The 22,652-nt window shown below is 36.5% G+C and overlaps 1 protein-coding gene across 1 annotated transcript; it reads left to right on the plus strand.

The window, feature by feature from the left end:
• The first annotated feature begins 1,663 nt into the window (after positions 1-1,663).
• LOC131164382 (ankyrin repeat-containing protein At5g02620-like) lies at positions 1,664-21,249 on the plus strand. Its single transcript, XM_058121524.1, has 2 exons — positions 1,664-2,285; positions 19,698-21,249. The coding sequence occupies exons 1-2, from the start codon at positions 1,728-1,730 to the stop codon at positions 20,763-20,765; spliced, it is 1,626 nt and encodes a 541-aa protein (XP_057977507.1). The 5' UTR covers positions 1,664-1,727; the 3' UTR covers positions 20,766-21,249.
• Positions 21,250-22,652: the final 1,403 nt, after the last annotated feature.

The raw sequence follows: 22,652 nt of genomic DNA on the forward strand, positions 1-22,652 counted from the left end.
AATGTTGTATTGAACATCATATTAAGCAAATCCATATATACAGGGCTTGATTAAAATTTATATCGAGGACTGACTACAAAAGCTTTATTGTGTTTGTGAAAGAATTGTTGAATATTAAATTACATTCTTCACAAGGTTTTCAAATTCATAATCACAGGACTTATATAAACAAACAAACAATCTCAAGATCTTATATTACCAAAGTGCTGAATACCTTATATCTTGGTTTGGCTGTTTGATGTTTAACTTATACTTGGCAAATAAATTGATTGTTTGGCTTGAAGATTGTGTTTAATTGATTGGTTGTTTAATTGTGTTATTGATTCGATAAAAGAACTAAGTTCTTGTGTGATTGGTGAAATTAAACAAATAAATTAAAGAATTGGTTAAGTGTTTAAAGAAGTTAAGGATTCTTAAAAGAAGTCAAAAGAAAATTTCAAAAGCCAATTCACCCCCCCCCTCTTGGGAAGTTATTCCTAATTTCACCACCCGTTAAGTGAGTCGTAGTAGAATCCTTGTGCTGGTGTAGCCAAGGCGAGGATGTAGGCACTTTGGTTGAACCTCGATAACATATCGTGTGTGCTGTTTACTTTTTTGCACTTTATATTATTGAACGTGTATGTTTTATTTATTGATTGCATAGACTGGCCCTAGGTTGTGTAATACTGCTATTAAATCGGTTGACCTAGGCTTTAATTTTAAATTCCCAATTCACCAACCCCCCCCCCCTCTTGGGGTTGCACCAAAGCTAACAAGTGGTATCCGAGCCTTCAAAGTTTTATTAAGAAAGGTTGTACATTGTGATACATGGAAGGAATTGTTTACTACATATAAAACAAAAACCGTCATGATTCATGTATTATCTTTCTATAAAAGTTAAAGTAGTTTTGTGGTCATATTCAGTTTTAAACTTCTCATCCCATAAAGTCTTCAAGATGTATAATGTGAGTCAAGTGGGAGAATGTTAGCGCTCATGTTTCCTTTTAAAGTGGCACACATAACACGTCTTATTTTATTTGAAAATACTATTATCTAAATTATTATAATTATTATTTTATTCAAAATCAAATATGGAAGATGAGATTTTACAGTAACTACTTGATATATTAAGATTAAGTTTGGTTTGAAATTCAAATGAAAGATTTTGAATTTGATTTGAAATTCAAATGAGGGATTTTGAAAACTCACAATCCTAGGAAATGTGAGAGGAAATCTTTCAGTGGATGGAAACTTAACCAGTCTATAAATAGGGCATGTGATTAACCATTAAGTCATACATTGGCTTAAGGTGATATAGAATTGGCCAAAAATCCTACTTAAGCTCTTCTAAAATACAGTGAGAGTAAAAAGAATTCCCAAATCTCTTTCTTTATTTCTAATAGTTCTTTTTTTAATTTCAAATCCTTTTCTTGAAGAGTTAGCTTGTAAATAATTATTTATTTATAGTTTCTAAAATTATGCTTTCACACATAACTTGCATACAATCCGTACGTGAATGATTGAAGAGTACCCCTGTAGGCCCCTATTGCATAGAAGTGCGATAAAGACCCTGCGTGTGGTCACACAGCTGGAGTTCACTCCTTGTGGGTTCAATCCGTACGTGAATGATTAACATTTGTTCTACACTTCTTACATATAAAGAGAACCCCTAGCCCTCCATTGCACAGAAGTGAGCAAAACACAACAGGGAGAGAAAGAGAGAGGTGGAGGGAAAGTTGGAGGAAGTAATGGTGAGCGGAAGTGCAGAGAAATTGAATGAATTGATAAAGGAAGACCCTTTTATCATTGACAGAGCTTTGATCAGAGCTATGGCGACTTCCTGTGGGGAAACTCCCTTGCACGTGGCCACCATCTTGGGTCATCGCGACTTAGCCAGCGAACTGGTCCGCAGGAAGCCCAGTCTGGCTTCTGAGGTGGACTGGCTTGGCCGCACCCCGCTTCACCTGGCTTCCGGCAGAGGCTTCACCCATATCGTCCGCCAGTTGCTATTTCACGCGGACCACAGCAGCATCCACCTGGCTTGCGACCGGGACGGTAGGACTCCGCTTCACCTCGCAGCGATTGAAGGACAAACTGAGGTAATAGAAGAGCTGTGTCGCCGCCACCCTATGTCAATCGGAGAGAAGAGCAGTGGAGGACAGACGGTATTACACTTGTGTGTGAAGTATGACCGTCTTGAGGCTCTTAAGCTGTTGGTTGAATCTGCGAGTCCCCAGTTTGTCATGTCTAAAGATGATGATGGCAATACAATTTTGCATCTCGCTGCATATCTTCAACAAGCAGAGGTATGTATCATGGCTAGCATTCGTCCTTGCGAAAATTTAATAAATTTAGGCCTTACTGTTTGGGAGCACTTAAAAAAAAGTTACTTATAACTTAAAATAAGTATGGTCAACACCTCATTTGATTTGGGACTTAGTGGAAATTATTTTTTTTTAAGTCTAATTTTAGAGTCCATTTGGTCTTTTCTTAGTCCATTTTTGAATTTATGCATAATTGTATAAATATTCATTAATATAATAAAATGAAAAAAGACATTAAAAATAAACAAGAAGAAAAAAACTGAATACATGAAAAATAAAAAAAATGGAATACATTGATTATTTGAAAGAGTGGGAGAGGAAAATATTTGAGAAAAAATTGGATATTGAAAAGGTGAGGAAAAGACTCAGTGATTGGGATTGAAGAAATTGAGGAGGGTTGAAAACTAAAGAGTTCAAATTGTAGAAACTTGATAGTAGAGAATTAAAGTGGTTGGAGCAAAGAGAATACAAGTTGGTTTGAGGGATGCAGAAGCAATGAAATAAAAGGTTAGTGTTTATTTATATTAATTCAATTTAATTATAAGTTTGTAAGTCTAGAATAGGTTCAAGCACTAAAAATTCAAACTAACTCTTTTGAAATTTTGAATGAAATTTTCTAGAAATCCTCATTGTTGGACTTAGGACTTGACTCATATTCGAAGTTTTAACTCAAAAACCTGAATGTCCATATTTGATTTGGGTTTGATACCCCAAATTCGACTCGGAACCTAGGTCAATTTGACCCAAGTTCACGTCAATTGACCTGTTTACCCAAAGAACCGAGTCAACCTTTGACACGAGTCAATTAATTTAGCCTAAGCCCGGTCCCAACCTATTAAAAAATAAATATATATCATTTTACCATGTATTATGGTATATTAGTTATTATATTCAATTCTGGATTGGATTGAAAAAAAAAATGTATTTACTAATTAAAATTAAAATTAAATAATTTAAAATAATAATTTTAATTAACAAAATTATTTTTATCATAATTTAATATGATAGTAATATGTTGTAAATAAACATTAATAACAATATTATTGTTAATTAAAAATAATAATTTTGTATTACCTTTTTAATATAAAATATATAAATTTTAATCATAAATAGTTAAAATAATTATTAATAAAAAATTTTAATTTAAAAATATTAATATTTATAATCTAAAATGTGTTTAAAAATAATTATATAATACTATGATAAAAGTAGTTATCCAAATACCATTTATTTTAAACACAACCAAATACCACCTCGGAGATGATCTTTGTACTCTTCTTTCTTTTTGCTTGACCACACTTTCTCATTGTTTTTAGATTTTGAAGTTTCAAGCTCCTTATTTGTTTCTTCCCTTTCAATAAATTTCCTTTTCTAAAAAAAAAATTAAACATTTTTTCAATTCTACACTTATTATCAGCACTTATTAAATGTAACATTTTTTATTTTTATTTTCTAAAAAGCACTGCTATATAAGTGGTTCCAAATAAACCCTTAATAATTTTTTTTTGAAAAATGGTAAATTTATTAAAGGAGTGACAAACAAGAAGCTTCAATCATTCTGAACAAAAGAAAGTTACAAAAAGAGAAAAGGATGAGCTTAATTACCCTACCACAATTGCAAAGGTGTATGATAAATGTTTATCAAATTTGTACCTTTGAACTAAATCCAATTCTTGTCTTATTTGTACCTTAATAATATTTTTAATATACACTAGTCGTAAGTTCATGGCACTCGCCTGTCAATAGTTGCTTTGCAAGCCTCTTATTGCTCTTCGCAAGCCTGTCAATTCTTGTCTTATATGCATAAAGTAAGGGGGACCATATTTTAGTACCATTCTAGAATATGCATAAATTAAGGGGGAGCTTTAAATTTCACCCTATAGGAGAAACCAATGGTTTACCATCATCAAAAAGGGGGAGAATTCAGGGCACTTGTTGACGAACACAGGGGATTCGTCGACGAGATGTAGTGTGTGATTAGTCGACAAGAACAGGGGACTCGTCGACGAGTCCAACGGGTAGAATGACGCTAACGGGCGAAAAACGGCTAGTTTAACAAATAAAATATTTTTTCTTCCCCCCAACGTTAATGGCTCCTTTGGTTCTTGGGCTATAAATACAAGCTATTAGACTTGTATTAACATGGTTTTGAAGGCTTTCGATCATTCTTAGTGAAAAACATCTTTTTATACCAAAACCTAGGCATCTAACACTTTGTATTGTTATTCTTCATTCACAAGTGCTCATTCTCTCTTGCTCTTTAATTGTATTTGATTCACTACTTGAGAGATGGTGTGAGGTTTGCCTTAGAGGCTATGTGAGCTTAATTGCATTGTTTTTATGATAACAACTCATTAGTGGTTCTAGTTAAGCTTATCTTTACATATCAAGTCATGATTAGTATAAATATAAATACAAAGATTAAATAAATTAGTAATAGATTAGACATCATCAAAAAGGGGGACAATGTTAGTCTTAGTGGTTACACCATAATTGTTTAATGTGTTTTGATGATATTAACCTATATGTTATTCCTAGTATTTTTGTAACGACCTACTACTAAAATAAAAATAAAAATAAAATCCAACAATAACCTAAACAGCGGAAAGCCAAATACATAAAACATATCCACAAATAATACAATACCAAAGTGTAAGATTAATCCACAATTATACATACATCACTGCTCTCCAAAACATTCCCTACTGATACCAAGGGCACACAAAATGCTACCCAAAAATACTTACCCTCCAAAAGACAACACTACTGCCCCTTTACTTGCAAGCCTCATCCTCTCGCCCAGCTGGGTCACCTGAAAAATGTTTAACACTGGGATGAACCAACTCTCAGTAAAATGAAATATGTTATTGCTAGTATGTGGCTACTGAACTATTATTTTGTAAAAATATTTTGGTTTAAGAATATTATGAATAATTGAATCTGAAAATGCTAGTATTAATAACATGTATTAAAACTACTATTTACATAGTTTAACATATCAATCTTTATAAATTTACCTTTTATAATACTTCTACTATTTCTGAAAATCTATTTATACTTATAATATTTGAAAAAACTTCCCTGGATGGTTGTATGTCATGATTTAACCCCTCATGACAGGGTTGTACGGCCCAAAGGCGAGACCTATCTTGGCTGGCCTATCAAGGTAAGTCAACTAAACTCCAACAGTCTGATCGGCCCCCTCAACCCATATCTGATGGGGAGTTTGTCCCGATGTGGGCCGATCGACCTCTATACCACATACTACCTGAGTAATATGATTGCACTTTGAACTGAATATATATAGCTACGGAATCGAGCTCTGCTATCTGATCTACCAGGGTCTTAAACTATATAGGTAGCTGTTATCTTTAAAATACTATTTTTATCATAATTTTGTAACAACTGAAATAACCATAACATTATATAAACCGAGTTGAATAAACTATAGAACTAATTATCTAAGATATCTGCATAACTAAATAACCAGATTATTTGATTAACTGTAGTAGCTTAATGTTATGGTTTAGAAGTTTGTATATCATACTAATCTGGAAATACTATAAAATACAAGTTCCTGTACATATACAATAAATCATAGTATTCTAGGAACTATATAAACTCTATGCTGATCAAATATTAAACTCATATCACACAACCAAATAACAATACTATCAAGTCCTGAAAATTGTATATATAGTCTAAATAATAATTTGCTAAAAACATACGATTTGTACTGAATCATAATAGAATTACTTAGCATAACATATTTCCCTTACCTGACTATTGAAAAGTCCCTATTGTATACCAGTCCTACACCCACAGGGCTTCCTACTCAACACCCTGAAAATAGCATTCAGCAGAACAAAATACCATTATTTTTTTGTCTACTTCATTTCCTACAATTGCTAGAAGGCCAAAAATTGAATAAAAGGTCTTACCCTGGATTTTGGATGGAAATCAACTCAATCCCACCAACGATCTGCTCCAATAGACTTTGAGAGAACTCCGCTAAGAGCGTCATGGTGACCTCAGATCATCAATCCGATGACTGACGGGGCCGAAATCGAAGAGAGAAGAGAGAGATGTCGTAGGTGAGAGAAATAGAGTTGGTTTTTCTAAAGATTCTACTAAAAATCTGAGATTATGGCTATTTATACTGTGGCCTTTGTCGACAAGACACGTCATCTCATCGACAAGGTCAAGAAGAAGGTTCATCGATGAATACCATCTCTTCGTCAACGAAATTCAAAATTCTATAACAATTTGGTATTTTCTCGTCGACAAAATGCTTCCTCGTCAACGAGGTCCTCTTGTACCCTCATCAACAAATCCCCTGTGTTCGTCAACGAGGCCCTTAATTATTTCTTTGGGTTATTACATTCTCTCCTCCTTATAAAATTTCGTCCTCGAAATTCACTTATTCATATGATTCACCATTTTTTAAGGTAAATTGTCTACTTATTTTATTACTTGCCCTCACTTATGGCGGAGGAATACCGTGGTTACATAGATAGCTCTGGGAGATTACAACCATAAAAGAAAATTCCCCCAAAACTAAAATACATCCTATCATATATTCTACATTATGATTACAAACTAAACAAAACAAAATTAATATTTTAACATGTACATCACTACTGAAATTCATTCAACAAGTGGGAATATTTCTGTCTGATCTCATCCTCAAGCTCCCACAAAGCTTCCTCTATCGCTTGATTTTTCCACATGACTTTTACTAGCGGTATCTTCTTGTTGCGCAATTCATGTTCCTTCCTATCTAAGATCTGTACTGGAGCTTCTTCGTATGCTAGAACATCATTGAGTTCTAGTTCTGCGTAGCTAATAATATGGGAAGGATCTGGGACGTATTTTCTTAACATGGAAACATAAAATACGTCATGTATTCTGAGTAGAGATGACGGTAAAGCTAGCCGATAGGCTACTGACCCAATTTTCTCAAGTATCTCAAATGGGCCAATAAACCTAGGGCTCAACTTACCCTTTTCCCCCAATATCATGATCCCCTTCAGTGGTGCTATTTTCAAAAATACATGGTCACCCACTTCAAATTTTAATTCTCAGTGGCGAGTATCCGCGTAACTCTTTTGCCGACTCTAGGCTGCACTGATTCTGTCTTGGATAAGTTGAACTTTATCGCATGCCTGTTGAACTATCTCTGGACCCAAAACTCGCATTTCACCGACTTCATCCCAAAAAAGAGAAGATTGACACCTTCTACCATATAACGCCTCGCATGGTGCCATGCCGATGCTAGTCTGACAATTGTTATTAAAAGCAAATTCAACTAGCGGTAAAAACTGAATCCAAGTATCTCCAAGTCTAGCACAAAAGCATGAAGCATTTCTTCTAATATATGGATTGTTCTCTCAGTTTGACCATCGGTTTGAGGGTGGAAAGCAGTGTTGAATGCTAACTGAGTCCCCAAAGCCTCCTCCAGACTCTTCCAAAATCATGATGTAAAACAAGGATCACTGTAACCACCCCGACCCGCAACGTGGGCCCAAAGTGCTACTTTAGTGAAGTTAGTGTACCTGATACCTTATTCATCAAATATAAAACACACATACGCAGTAGAAATAAAATATAAAATCCTCAAATTACATTATTAGAGTTCTAACTATCTTTATACACAAAAGTATCCATTTTCACATAACTACATCCCATAAAAATAAACAAAAGTAAAATCTCTGTCTACACACTACCTACATAAATTTACACCACTAGCCCGGCTCCTCTAGCTTGCTAGACCCGATCTCTAGGATTTCCTAAAAAGACAGTATGTAAAGTAGGGGTGAGGCACAGCTCAGTAAGGGAAAGACTAAGTTAATATTAGTGTGTGGCCAGCATGCATTTAGTGTATAGAAAATAACTAGTTCACTAAATAGAAAAACACATTTATGAAAACATTTTTATTTTACACTCACACACACAATTAGTCGAGAATAGGGAAGATTACCCACCCATACAAGTAGTTTCCCTCTGCTCTAGTACCATTACTGTCATCAGGGCACTCACATTTTTCAATAAGCTCTCGAAGTTATCTTATTAATTAACCATATTCACATAAATTAATAGATATGCATATAAGACACTCCCTGTGACGAACACGTCATTTACATCCCCACGGCACGGATTGTGCGTCCCGAATGCTAGACTAATGTCCTGGGGGATCCACCCAGACAGTAGTCATCTATACTCTCTGCTAACATACTCCGCGGGTACACACAGCTCCAATTGCTGGTCCTATTGCCCTCACCCCAGGGTGCATTCTCCTCACGTAGGCAAATTAGACAAGGCCACCCTACACCTTTCAACACAGGTGTGGGCGCACATGGCCACATAACAAATCTCTAGCAATGGTACCGTGCTCACACTACACTGGTCCCCAGGGTTCCTAAAGCATATCATGCAATTTAAATAATAAAAAATATCATTTAAAACATTAATTCACATATATTTCCTATTATTCCAAAAACCCGGCCCCCAACCAATAATACAATTCGGTATATAGCCATCAAATAAAACTCGGCCCTTGGCCGTCAAATAATAATCATAGCCTTAGCCAATCAAACAATACCCAACCACTAGCCATTAGTTCAAACAACTGCATTTCATAAACAATTCCAGTATTTTCACAAGTATTTCCAGTATTTTCCACAACAATTCTAGTATTTCAAAATCCCAAATCCAGATATACCATAATCCATACAAATTAAATCATCTGTCACACAATTTTCCACATTCTAACGTATCTATATAAATAAACAAGTTTTCCACCATTCATTTTATTCAAAAATATCATACTGTATATCCTACATTTGTAAAACTCATTTAGAACGGTTGGTTTTCAAAATAGCATTTAAATTTTCAAATGAATAAATAAATAAATATATCAATCTAATTGGTTCAAATTAAATAAAATTCCTGACTTAACTTAATTCTCTTACCTGATTCCTGAAAAAAAGTCCGCTAACACCCCGACCTACGCCCCAGGTATTTAAAAAAACCCCTGAAATCCTAAAATACAAACATCACCATATTAGCCGTCATAATTCCTAGAGCAACTTTCCCTAAAATCCCCCTAGGTTCTGAATACCCCAAATAGCCTAATAAAATCCTAAATTATCAAACTTACCCCAGATTCAGGATTGGTACTCCGGAACTCCAATTCGAAGACTCGCTCCAGTTAGATTGTAGAGAATCTCCCCACGGGTCTCCTGACAATTTCTGTTCGTTAATGGGGCTTATAGTTTAAGAGAAATTGAGGTAAGTTTTAGATTTGGCCTTATCCCAGGAGATATGCCTACGCCGCTCCCACAATAGATCTGCTCTAGTAGAAATGTCGGTGGCGACGAGCAGAGCCCAATGGTATTTTCGAATTTTCGATCGGTCGAATATTGGAAATGAGATGGAGGAGAGTGGGAGAGAGAAGATGCGAAGAACAAGGACGCTGAGAGAGACTGAGATAGTGCTGAAAACACGCAGGCACAGGAATCCAATTCAAATTGGATTTGACTTTCAAAGCTTCCTGGAGAAGCTTGCATTTTATATTTATATATATCTTGTTTCAATATTTTTTTTCCTTATCATACTATTCATTTTACTTGTTAATTTAATTAATTAATTTTATTTTTTTAATTTATTTTATTATTATTATTATTTTATTTTTTTAATTAATATTTTTTTTTAATTTTATTTTTCCCGGTTACTACATTCCTCCCCCCTTAAAAGAATTTCGTCCTTGAAATTTGTTAATTAGTACAAATCACATTCTTAACTCACTACCCCTGTTTACAGAAGAGTCGGTAGCCACCGATATAGTGACCCCGTCACACGTTTATTAATTATCCTTACTTGTGGCAGAGGAATACAGTGATTACAATACTGTCTTTGGGAAATTACAATAATCATAACAAAGTTTCCCAAAGACTATCCATATTAAAACTATACACAACTAACCACACAACCTACTTTAATCCCTCTTTATACAACCATACCCTTACCCGTCAGGCACTAGCCCTCGCTGAATAGTTGTGGGTACTTCTGGCATATTTCTATTTCTAACTCCTAAGAAGCCTCCTCAACTGCATGATTTCGCCACTACACCTTCACTAATGATATATCCTTAGTACACTGTTCCTGTATTTTTCAATTCAAAATCTGAACTGGTACCTCCTCATATGCTAGAGTATCCCCAATCTCCAATGACTCATGACTGATCACATGTGAGGGGTCTAGAACGTACCTCCTCAACATGGACACATGGAACACGTTGTGTATCCAAGACAGAGCTGGGGGTAGTGCTATCCTGTACGCCGCCAAACCAATCCTTTCTAGAATCTTGAATGACCCAATGTATCTAGGACTCAGCTTGCTCTTCTTTCCATACCTCATCACCCCCTTTATCGAAGCAGTCCTCAAGAATATCATATCACCTACTTCAAATTCTAGCACCCGTCGATGAGTATCCGCATAACTCTTCTGCTGACTTTGGGCTACCTTGGTCCTTTCCCTGATAATTTCGACCTTTGCAGAGACCTGCTGAATAAGTTCTAGTCCCAAAATTTGCCGCTCGCCTACTTCATCCCAGTACAATGGAAATCTGCATCGGCGACCATAAAAAACCTCATATGGTGTCATTCCAATGCTGGCCTGGTGACTGTTATTGTATGCAAACTCAACCAACGGTAGATATCGGATCCAACTGCCCTCAAAATCTAACACACATGCCCGTAGCATATCTTCAAGAATCTAAATGGTTTGTTCAGACTGTCTATCCATCTAAGGGTGAAATGCAGTACTAAAAGTGAGTTGAAAACCCAACGCTCCCTGTAAACTCTTCCAAAAACGGGAAGTGAAACGCGGATCCCGATCTAAAACGATGGACACGGCCACGCCATGTATTCTGACTATCTCCTAAACATAGAGTTCTTCCAGCTTATCCATAGAATAACTGGTTCTAATTGGAATGAAATGGGCAGTCTTCGTCAATCTGTCAACCACTATTCATATAGCATTCTACCCATGCAATGCTGAAGGCAATCCCAATACAAAGTCCATCGAAATATGCTCTCACTTCCATGTAGGGATGTCCAGTGGTCCTTCTGGCCTCTGGTGTTCTGCCTTCACCTGCTGACATGTCAAGCACTTTCCCAAAAATGTAGCAATTCCCCTCTTATTGTTACTCCACCAGAATGTTTCACGCAAGTCTCTATACATCTTCGTGCTACCTAGGTGAACAGTATAGAGAGAACGGTGAGCTTCCCCTAGAATCGTTCTCTTTATCTCTGCGTCATCTGGCACACACAATCGAGTGTGAAATCTAAGAATCCATCCTCAGCAACATTAAAGTCTATGTGCTGCCCATCCTGTATCTTCTCTACAATCTCCATCCACTCTGCATCTTTCAACTGAGCTATTATGATTCTTTCTCGTAAAGTCGGTTGAACCACCATACTAGAAATGAGCGCCAGATGATTCCCTTCTACCAATTATACACCCAACCTCTCCAAGTCCATCACGATCTGGTGCGAAGCCATATCTACTGAGGCTGACGTACCCCCAGATTTTTCGCTCAATGCATCGGCTACCACGTTCGCCTTTCCTGGGTGATAGCTAATGGTGCAATCGTAATCATTTATCAACTAGAGCCATCTGCGCTGCCTCATACTCAACTCATTCTGGGTGAAGAAGTACTTGAGACTCTTATGGTCAGTAAAGATCTCGCACCTTACACCATAAAAGTAGTGTCACTAGATCTTCAATGCAAACACAACTGCTGCAAGCTCCAAGTCGTGCGTAGGATAGTTCTTTTCATACTCTTTCAGCTAACGAGATGCATATGCAACGACTTTCCCCTACTGCATTAGAACTCAACCAAGTCTCTTTTATGATGCGTCACTGTAAATTACAAACCCACCCTCACCTAATGGAAGGGTCAACACTAGGGCAGTGACTAAACGCTACTCCAATTCTTGGAAGCTCTACTCACATTCCTTGGTCCAGTCAAACTTCACATTCTTTCTCGTGAGTCATGTCAAATACCCTGATAATCTAGAGAACCCGTCAACAAATCGGCGGTAGTATCCGGCAAGACTTAGAAAACTTCTAACTTCCTACACGTTCTTCGGCCTTGCCTAGTCAATTACAACCTCCACTTTGCTCGAACCCACTAAAATCCCTTTCTTGGATACCCAGAAATGCAACCTGCACTAGCCAGAATTCACATTTCTTAAGTTTAGCAAATAACTTCTTTTCCCTGAGCACCTGAAGTACTAGTCTCAGATGAGCTTCATTCTCCTCAAGGCTCCTCGAGTAAACAAAAATATCATCTATGAACACAATAACCAACTGGTCTAAGTACCCGTTGAATGCCCTATTCATCAGATCCATAAATACTGCTGGAGCATTCGTCAACCCAAATAGCATAACCAAGAACTCGTAATGGCCGTACTGAGTCCAAAAAGCAGTCTTTGATACATCATCTGATATAACCTTCACTTGATGATATCCAGATCGCAGATCAATTTTAGAAAAAATCTGCCTACCCTGAAGCTGATCAAACAAGTTTTCAATTCGGGGTAATGGATACTTGTTCTTCACCGTTATTTTATTAATCTCTCAGTAGTCGATGCACATCCTCATCGACCCATTCTTCTTCTTCACAAATAACACTGATGCACCCCAGGGTGATACACTCAGTCTGATAAACCCCCTGTCTAGAAGCTCTTGTAGTTGCTCCTTTAACTCCTTTAATTTAGTTAGAGTTATTCTGTATAGGGCTTTGGAGATTGGTGTTGTACCTAGGATCAGATCAATTGTAAATTCCACCTCCCGATCAGGAGGCAACCCCGGTAAATCCTCTGGAAAATATTAGAAAACTCCCTTATCACTGGGATATCTTCCAACTTGAGTTCCTCCTTCGGCGCTTACTTCACCATTGTAAGGTAACCCTAGCATCCCCCCAAAAGTAATCTCTTTGTCTGGATAGTCGAAAGGATCCGTGGTGCCAAACGCACACACGACCCAACAAATACAAATTCTTGCTCCCCAGGAGGTTTGAATACCACTTCCTTCCTGCGACAGTCAATGCTCGCGTAGCTAGATGCTAGCCAGTCCATACCCAGAATAATATCAAAACCATGCATATCAAAGACTATCAAACTAGTAGGCAGCCCTCTCCCCTGAATCTCTACTGGATAATTCCTGATCACCCTGCTACATATTAACACTAACCCTGTTGGTGTGCCCACTCCTAACTCAGACTCTAACAATTAACCCTCTAACCCACATAATTTAACAAATCCCTAAGACAAAAACAAGTGGGTTGCACCTAAACCAAATAATACAATAACACTATCTAACAGTATGTAAATAGGATATAACCCGATTTAGTTATTTCACTCTTAACATAATTAATACAAAAATGGATTAAAGGAATTGATATAATACACGAGTTCTAATTTAATAATTCATATTCAAATTCTATCACAAACCATTAAGGTAAAAATCTCCATCCTAACATTAACTTCACCCACATAACCACTCATCCTAACATTCCAACCTAAATATTCTGAGTTCAAATCCCTCAACCTAGAAACGAAACCATCGATGGATTTACCATGGTTTTTTGAAACTCGTGACTGATTCAGAAAATCACAAAAGTCCGTCAATAGATTTCTGCCTCCAAGCTTCCACACCAAAACTCATCTTAACCTACCCAATCCTATCCCTATCTTATCTTAACCTATACTCTGGTAATTATCAATCCTCAAAGTCTACAGAACCTAGCAAACCTAGGCTCTAATACCACCTGTAACCACCCCGACCCGTCACGTGGGCCTGGAGTGCTACTTTAGTGACGTCAGTGTACCTAATACCTTATTCATCAAATATAAAACAAACATACGCAGTAAAAATAAAATATAAAATCCTCAAATTACATTACCAGAGTTCTAACTATCTTTATACACAAAAGTATCCATTTTCATATAACTACATCCCATAAAACTAAACAAAATTAAAATTTCTATCTACATAAATTTACACCACTAGCTCGGCTCCTCTAGCCCACTAGACCCGATCTCTAGGATTTCCTAAAAAGACAGTATATAAAGTAGGGGTGAGGCACAGCTCGGTAAGGGAAAGACTAAGTTAATGTCATTGTGTGGTCAGCATGCATTTAGTGTACAGAAAATAACCAGATCACTAAATAGATAAACACATCTTTGAAAACATTTTTATTTTACACTCATACACACAATTAGCCAAGAATATAGAAGATTACTCGCCCATACAAGTAGCTTCCCTTTGCTCTAGTACCATTACTATTACCAGGGCACTCACCTTTCTCAGTAAACCCTCGAAGTTATCTTATTAATTAATTATATTCACATAAATTAACAGATATGCATATAAGACACTCCCTATGACGAACACGCCATTTACATCCCCATGGCACGGGTTGTGCGGCCCGAAGGCAAAACTAATGTCCTGGGAATCCACCCAGACAGTAGTCATCTATACTCTCCGCTAACATACTCCGCGGGTACACGCAGCTCCAACTGCTGATCCTATTGCCCTCACCCCAGGGTGCATTCTCCTCACGTAGGAAAATCGGATAAGGTCACCCTACACCTCTCAGCACAGGTGTGGGCACACATAGCCACATAACAAATCTCTAGCAACGGTACCGTGCTTACTACACTGGTCCCTAGGGTTCCTAAAGCATATCATGTAATTTAAATAATAGAAAATATCATTTAAAACATTAATTCACATATATTTCCTATTATTCCAAAAACCTAGCCCCCAACCAATAATACAATTCGGCATATACCCATCAAGTAAAACTCGGCCCTCGGCTGTCAAATAATAATCCTGGCCTTGGCCAATCAAACAATACCCTGCCACTGGCTATTAGTTCAAACCCCTGCATTTCATAAACAATTCCAATATTTTCACAAGCATTTCTAGTATTTTCCATAACAATTCTATTATTTCAAAATCTCAAATCCCAATATACCATAATCCGTACAAATTAAATCATCTGCCACACAATTTTCCACATTCTAACATATCTATATAAATAAACAAGCTTTCCACCGTTCATTTTATTCAAAAATATCATATCATATATCCTACATTTGTAAAACCCATTTCGAATGATTGGTTTTCAAAATAGCATTTAAATTCTCAAATGAATAAATAAATAAATAAATATATCAATTTAATCGGTTCAAATTAAATAAAATTCCAAACTTAACTTAATCCCCTTACCTTCCGTTAACACCCCGGCCTACGCCCCAGGTATTTAAAAAAACCCTTGAAATCCTGAAATTCAAAATTTACCATATTATCTGTCATAATTCTTAGAGCAACTTTCCCTAAAATCGCCCTAAGTTCTGAATACCCTAAATAGCCTAATAAAATCATAAATTATCAAACTTACCCCAGATTTAAGATTGGTACCCTATAACTCCAATTCGAAAACTCGCTCCGACTAGATTGTAAAGAATCTCCCCACAAGTCTCCTGACAATTTTTGTTCGTTAATGGGGCTTATAGTTTAAGAGAAATTGAGATAAGCTTGAGATTTGGCCTTAACTTAGGAGATATGCCTACGCCGCTCCCACGACAGATCCGCTCTAGTAGAAATGTCGGTGGCGACAAGCATAGCCCAATGGTAGTTTCGAATTTCCGATTGACCAAATATTGGAAACGAGATAAAGGAGAGTGGGAGAGAGAAGACGCCGAGAACAGGGACGTTGAGAGAGACTGATAGAAAGCTGAGAACACGCAGGCACAGGAATCAATTCAAACTGGATTTGACTTTCAAAGCTTCCTGGAGAAGCTTGCATTATTATATATATATACTTTAACTTATATATATTACATATATATTTTAATGACTTACTTATATATATTGTTTCAATATATTTTTTTTCCTTATCATACTATTCATTTTACTTGTTAATTATTTTTTTTATTTTATTATTATTATTATTATTTTATTTTTTAATTTTATTTTTTTCGATTACTATAATCATGGTCTAAGACTATGGATACTAGGACTAAATGGAATCGGACAATCTCCTCTATATAGATCTCTGCATTATAACAAAGAAAAGATATTTTCAACTTGTCTATATAAATTTGGGAAATAGGAAAAGGTGTTTTTTTGTAATTATTTAAATAATAAAAAGTAAAACTATTTTAACAAATAAATAGTGTCAATTTTTTTTATTTCTTATCTATTTATTTCATATAATATTGTGGAAATAAAAAATTAATTAACTTTTTAATAATTTTATTAAAAAATTAAAATAAAAAATAACTATTTTTCACCACTAAACAAATCCCTAGCTTCATTCAAACCGCACTTGAGAAAGTCAGCTGTATTAATCAATACAAATATGCACAACCAACTTATATGGAATCAATGCTTTGACTCCATTTACAATATTGATGATGGGAAACTCAAGAACAAACAGTACAAGGAAAAATGAATTCATATTTGAGAATCCAAAAAGTAACAAAGAAATAAATAAAAAATAACAAGTCAATAAAAATATTTTAATTTTACACATTATTAATTTATTTTTCTTAATTTTTTTAATTATATTAAATATATAATATTTTGAATAATATTTTACATGAAAAAAAATATACAATACAAAAAATTTTCTTTCACAAGCAAAATCCTTGATGTACATTGCCTCAATCCATTAGTAACAAAGCAGCTATGTTATTATCATCTCTCCAAGCCTCCAACATTGTTTTTTTTTTTTTAAATTTCCCCGGTGGGTATAGTAGTTCCTTGACGAAGGCAATACAGAACCTGTGAATCAAAGTTCACAACCTGATGGACCTCGAAGGTCGAAGAGAATAAAGGAACAACATCGATCAGCAGAACACTTGGTAAATATGGCCTTAATGGCTGATATAATTAGTACAGTTAAGGAACCAAGTAGCCTAGATGAAGCGTTGGCTTATCCGATGTGGAGAACAGCTATGGAAGCTGAATATGAAAGTATCATAAAAAAGGATACTTGGAAGATTGTGCACCGTCCCCCTCATAGGAAGGTAATCGACACGAAGTGGATATGGAAGGTAAAGTATAAAGCTGATAGTACTTTAGAGAAGTACAAAGCACACCTTGTTCCACAAGGATTTTCTCAAGTGGAAGGTTTTGATGTTACTGAAACCTTTGCACCAACAGCTCGCATGGAAACAATCCGTCTAATTTTGGCTACTATTGCACATAGAAGTTGGGTGCTACTTCAAATGGATGTGAAGTCTGCATTCCTCAATGGTCATCTTAAATAGAAGGTTTTTGTGATGCAACCATTTGGATTTGAATTGCCAAATTTAGACAACAAAGTGTGCAGGTTGAAGAAACCTTGTGTGGGCTGAAACAAGCCCCCAGAGTTTGGTACTAGAGGATTGATTCTTTCTTCACCAATTATGAATTTTGTAGAAGTACCTCTGATGCAAATTTATATGTACTGAAGGAGAATAGGATGAATGCAATAATTGTATTATATGTAGATGATCTTGTGCTTATAGGCGACCACGAGGAGAAGATCAACAACATCTTTGAAGGCTTATACTCAAAATTTGAGAGACAAGCTTGGGGCTACTCCAATTCTTCTTAGGCATTGAAGTGTGGCAGCATCCAGGAGAAATCTTTATTTCTTAGCAATGATATGCCCAAGAGTTATTGAAGGCATTTGAGATGGCAGAATGCATGTACTCCAGTGGTTACTCCAATGGAAGTAAACATTAAGTTCTCCACTAAAGATCCCTCTCCACTTGTTGATACTAAAACGTACAGAAGCCTAATTGGGAGTTTGGTATACCTATGCAACACAAGACTCAATATTAGTTTTGCAGTTGGTATTCTTAGTAGATTTGCAAATAAGCCATAATAAATTCACTGAAAGGCTAGAATGAGGTCCTCAAGTATATAAAAGGGACTCATCATTTTGGCAGCTCTTATACATCAAGGAACTCCCTAATTGGATATTGTGACTCTGATTGGCCAGGAGATATTGATTCTAGAAATTCAGTTTCTAGATATTGTTTTCTCTTTGGGAATAGAATCATCTCATGGACAAGCAAAAAGCAACCAACAATGTCACTATCATCCACAGAAACCAAGTACAAGTCAGCTTGTCTGACCTCATGTGAAGTTGTCTGGATAAGAAGACTTCTTACTGATATTGGGATAATGATAAACACCACAACTCTGATTCACTGTGACAATCAAAGTTGCATAGTTATAAGTAAGAACCCGATGTTCCACGCAAGAACCAAGCACATTGAGATTCAGTATCACTACATACGAGATCTCATTGAGGATGAGATTATTGAGATGGAGTATTACCCAACAAAATATAATCATGCAAATATCTTCACCAAAGCATTGGGTAGTTTCGACTTCCAGAAACATCGGGATGCTCTTGGTAATGGTCCAAGAGCTTAAGTGAACATTAAAGGGGGGTTGTTGGTGTATATATGTGCAATGCCCACCTCCCACAAGTTAATTGACACACTTACCTAACGTATGGTTCAAATGAGGTCGAAGCAGTAGACCCCAATGGTACTACGAAGACAAAAAATGTTCCCCTCTGAGACACGAGGGGTCCGAGGGCAACGCCCCTAGTAGGGGTATGGGGGCAACGTCCCTCGAGGCGATATGGCTTATCCAGTGTGAACGATGGGTACGGTATGTTAAAGATGGCCACTAATGTCAAAGTTGGTCACTAATGTCAAATTCGGCCATGGTAGGTGAGTTACCACCACCTACCACAGTAGGTGAACCACTCATGTGCTTCTTCCACCAACCAGAGGCTATAAATTAGACCCCCCCCCCCACCCCACCGAAGCACTACATACATCTCGACTGCAAGATTCTGTCCTCTTTTGTTTTTATATTTGTTGTCCTTTCACCATTGAAGTTCATTTAATGAGTGCATGGTTAGACAGTTTATTATAATCCGATTGTTATAATAAAATTTGTGTTATCTTTTCAATTGTTCTTCAAAACATATTTTGGTGTTGTTATTCTACAATGAGGCATATTATGAATTCTAGCTTAGTTGAAGTAGTTAAGCGAGTTAGGAGCTTATACATAGACACGTACTATTTCAATGACGGACTAATTAATTAAGATTTGGAAAATAAATGACGGCACCATATAATCATGTAAAAAATTACAAATGATTTTTTTATTTCTTTTTTTCTTAATCGATCAAACATTTTCTCTCATCCTTAGATCCATTTTATATTTTCTGATTTTTTTTTTCTTTTTTAAGAATGAAGAAAAGACTTTCTATAATGCTCTGTTGTCTGTTTGTCATTGCGGCAGACCCTAAAATACTTGGTTTCAAGCGGGGAAGTGCTTAAAGAAGCTGCAAATGCATTGAACAAGAACAGATTCATGGCCCTCGATGTTTTAAAGTACTGTCCAAACAAAGATTTCAAATTCCTGGAGACTTACGCCCTTCTTCAAGAAGCCGGAGTTCGAAGAGCCAAAGATCTTCCGTCAATTGAAAATACTACGCTTGCAATAGAAACTGCAAATGACGTAGTTGAAGAAGGCCAAATTACAGCAGAAACAAATCCAACTGCAAATGACGTAGTTGAAGAAAGCCAGATTATAGCAGAAACAAATCCTCCACTGGCACCGCCCAAGAGCCGTATTCGTCGGTTCGGAGATTGTGTGGCGCGCAAATGGAAGGTATGGTTCCCGAGAGACGACGAATGGAAAGCCAAGACGCGCAAGGCGTTGCTTGTGAGCACCTCGGTGATTGTATCCATGGCTTACCAAGCCGGACTGAACCCCCCAGGCGGGGTTTGGCAAGAAGTTGACCCTAAAATTCCTAAGGATAGGAAACCTAGTGAAGATACTATTGCACCGAAAGGAGCCTTTGCCTCAGCAAGGTCAGCACCCAGACCGCCATCCCACTATGCAAGAAAGTCCATTGGAGGCACGATGGACAGAGACCGCTTCGACTATTTTTTTGTGTTCAACACGATGGCGTTCATGTTGGGTGTAAGTGTCATCTTGCTGCAGGGAGCTAGGATTCCTCTAAAGAAGACGAAGTTTCTCTCATGGCTTTCGGGCGTAACCATGTCCCTCACTATGACCTTCGTGGTGCTCGCTTACATTTTTGGCGGAAAGCTAGTAACGCCCGACGAAACATTTTACACCATCGTAGTTGGCGTGTTCCCCGTTTTTAATTGGCAGTTGCTCTTGGTCCTACTGCTCTACGGGTTTTTTACCTTGGCGTGGGTGGTTAGGATTGTGTTCGCTATGTGCTCAAAAGGTTCCTATCTCTTGACGCGGTTGTGGAGGAGCAAGGGCCGCAATTTGTATGACAAATTAGGAAATGCGCAGCGGCCTTGGGTTCAAGAACAAGAAGCCACTGCTTGAATCGCCAAACTCGATCTGCCGTATCACGCAATCATTAAAATATGTAGCGCCACTGCCTACATGCCAATCCTCCCCTAAATATTTATGAGAAATATTATATATTGAAGGATCGCTTGCCCCTCGTCACATTCTCCTACGCGGGAGTCCCGCTTCCATTAGACGTCTTCCTTCAAAACCAGTAGTTAAATTGTTTCTATTCAATATGGCATGTTTTAGAATCTAGTAAGTTAAAGTTGTAGCGAACCGCTGTTTGTGACGAGGATTGTGTATGTGGATGATGGATTATTCAAGTTATTTTACAATTTCAACAAAAAAAATTTTTTCTCTTCAGCGAGTCTAGGGAGAGGGTAGAGAGAGAATATGAACAAACTTTAGAGAGAGAAAAGCATGGAAGAGAAAATATTAAGTGCGCTAGTGTGCATGCATGCAGGTGGATCAATGTAATTTTATTATGTGCTTGTATTAGGTGAAATTATATTTATATATCCCGATATATACATCAAGTGTACTCCATAATTTTTATAATAAGAAAAATAATAATAAAACACTTCTCCTATGGATGAGCTCTAATTAAGTAACCAGGCCCGTGAACTTCAACATTCAATGATAAATAATGCAATTATCGGACTCCAAACAGCAAGCAACCATAATAATTAGTAAGTAATGGCGATGCGTAGGGATTTTAATTACTATATAGCTTCTTGATCTTGGTTTTAAAGGTACTCAGTCTGACACTTCCTTGTTTGTTTATACATCCTTCACGGTCAGAATATATATGCTTATATATGTAGATGATATTTTCATCACAAGCAATAAAGGGTCAACTATTGATGATTTGCTATCCGCTTTATACAATGACTTTGTTGTTAAAAAATCTGGGTTCTCTACATTTTTTTCTTGGTGTTGAAATGATTCAAAATTCCAAGGGCTTCATTCCATATGAGCATCGATGTATCATGGATATCCTGAAACGTACCAATATGCTAGAAGCAAAACCGGTTCAGACTCTTATGGCCACAGTAACAACACTCTCGGCTTATGAAGGTGAAGCATTTTCGGACCCAACACTTTACAGAAGCACTATTGGTGCTCTTCAATATCTCTGCATCACCAGACCAGATATAGCATTCACGGTTAACAAGCTCTCTCGGTTTCTTCACAAACCCACAATCCTTTATTGGCAGTCAACCAAGGGCTTGCTTCACTACCTCAAGCACGTCGTGGATTTTAGAACTCTCTCAAAACCGTGGATAAATTATTAATAATGACAGTAATTATTAATAATTATTATATAATAAAAAATTCAAATATCAATCACCATCATTATTATTATTTGATACTATAAAAAGACTACAATAATATTATAGTATGAAAGAATAATATAGAACTCTATTATACCATAAAATATAATGTTACTATTGTTTTCTCTTTTTTGTTTTTGTTACTCTGAATTTCAATTTGGACGAATGTTTCAGTGGCAATGCCTAGCTCCTCAACTCTCTCCTAATAAGTTATAAATTGGCTTTTAGATGGAACTAAATTCAAGACCCACCTATTAATAGGAAGCATTGCAAAATATTATTGTGATATTATTAATAATGATTAATTATAGTACTATTTTTATTAAATCATATATGCAAACCCCTTTAATTAAGAACTTAAGAGATGATAATTATGATTTCAAGCCATACCCTTTAGAAGTATGTGAGTTAATATATTGGCATATGGTCCAACTTCTAAAATATATGAGAGAATTAGCTAAATACAGCGGTTTTTCTAAACTCTTGATTAGGATAAAATATTAGGTACACCAAGACTAGTGTACACCAAGATTAGGATAAAATATTAGGTACACCAAGATTAGGATAAATTATCTAATCTTTAATA

The sequence above is a fragment of the Malania oleifera genome, chromosome 9, assembly GCF_029873635.1.
Source record: "Malania oleifera isolate guangnan ecotype guangnan chromosome 9, ASM2987363v1, whole genome shotgun sequence".
NCBI lineage: Eukaryota > Viridiplantae > Streptophyta > Magnoliopsida > Santalales > Ximeniaceae > Malania > Malania oleifera.

Excerpts from the sequence above, each read along its gene's own strand:
- LOC131164382 (XM_058121524.1), top strand. The coding sequence starts at position 1,728 with ATGGTGAGCGGAAGTGCAGAGAAATTGAATGAATTGATAAAGGAAGAC. Across the intron at positions 2,286-19,697 it reads CATATCTTCAACAAGCAGAG|ACCCTAAAATACTTGGTTTC; the intron begins GTATGTATCATG and ends TCATTGCGGCAG.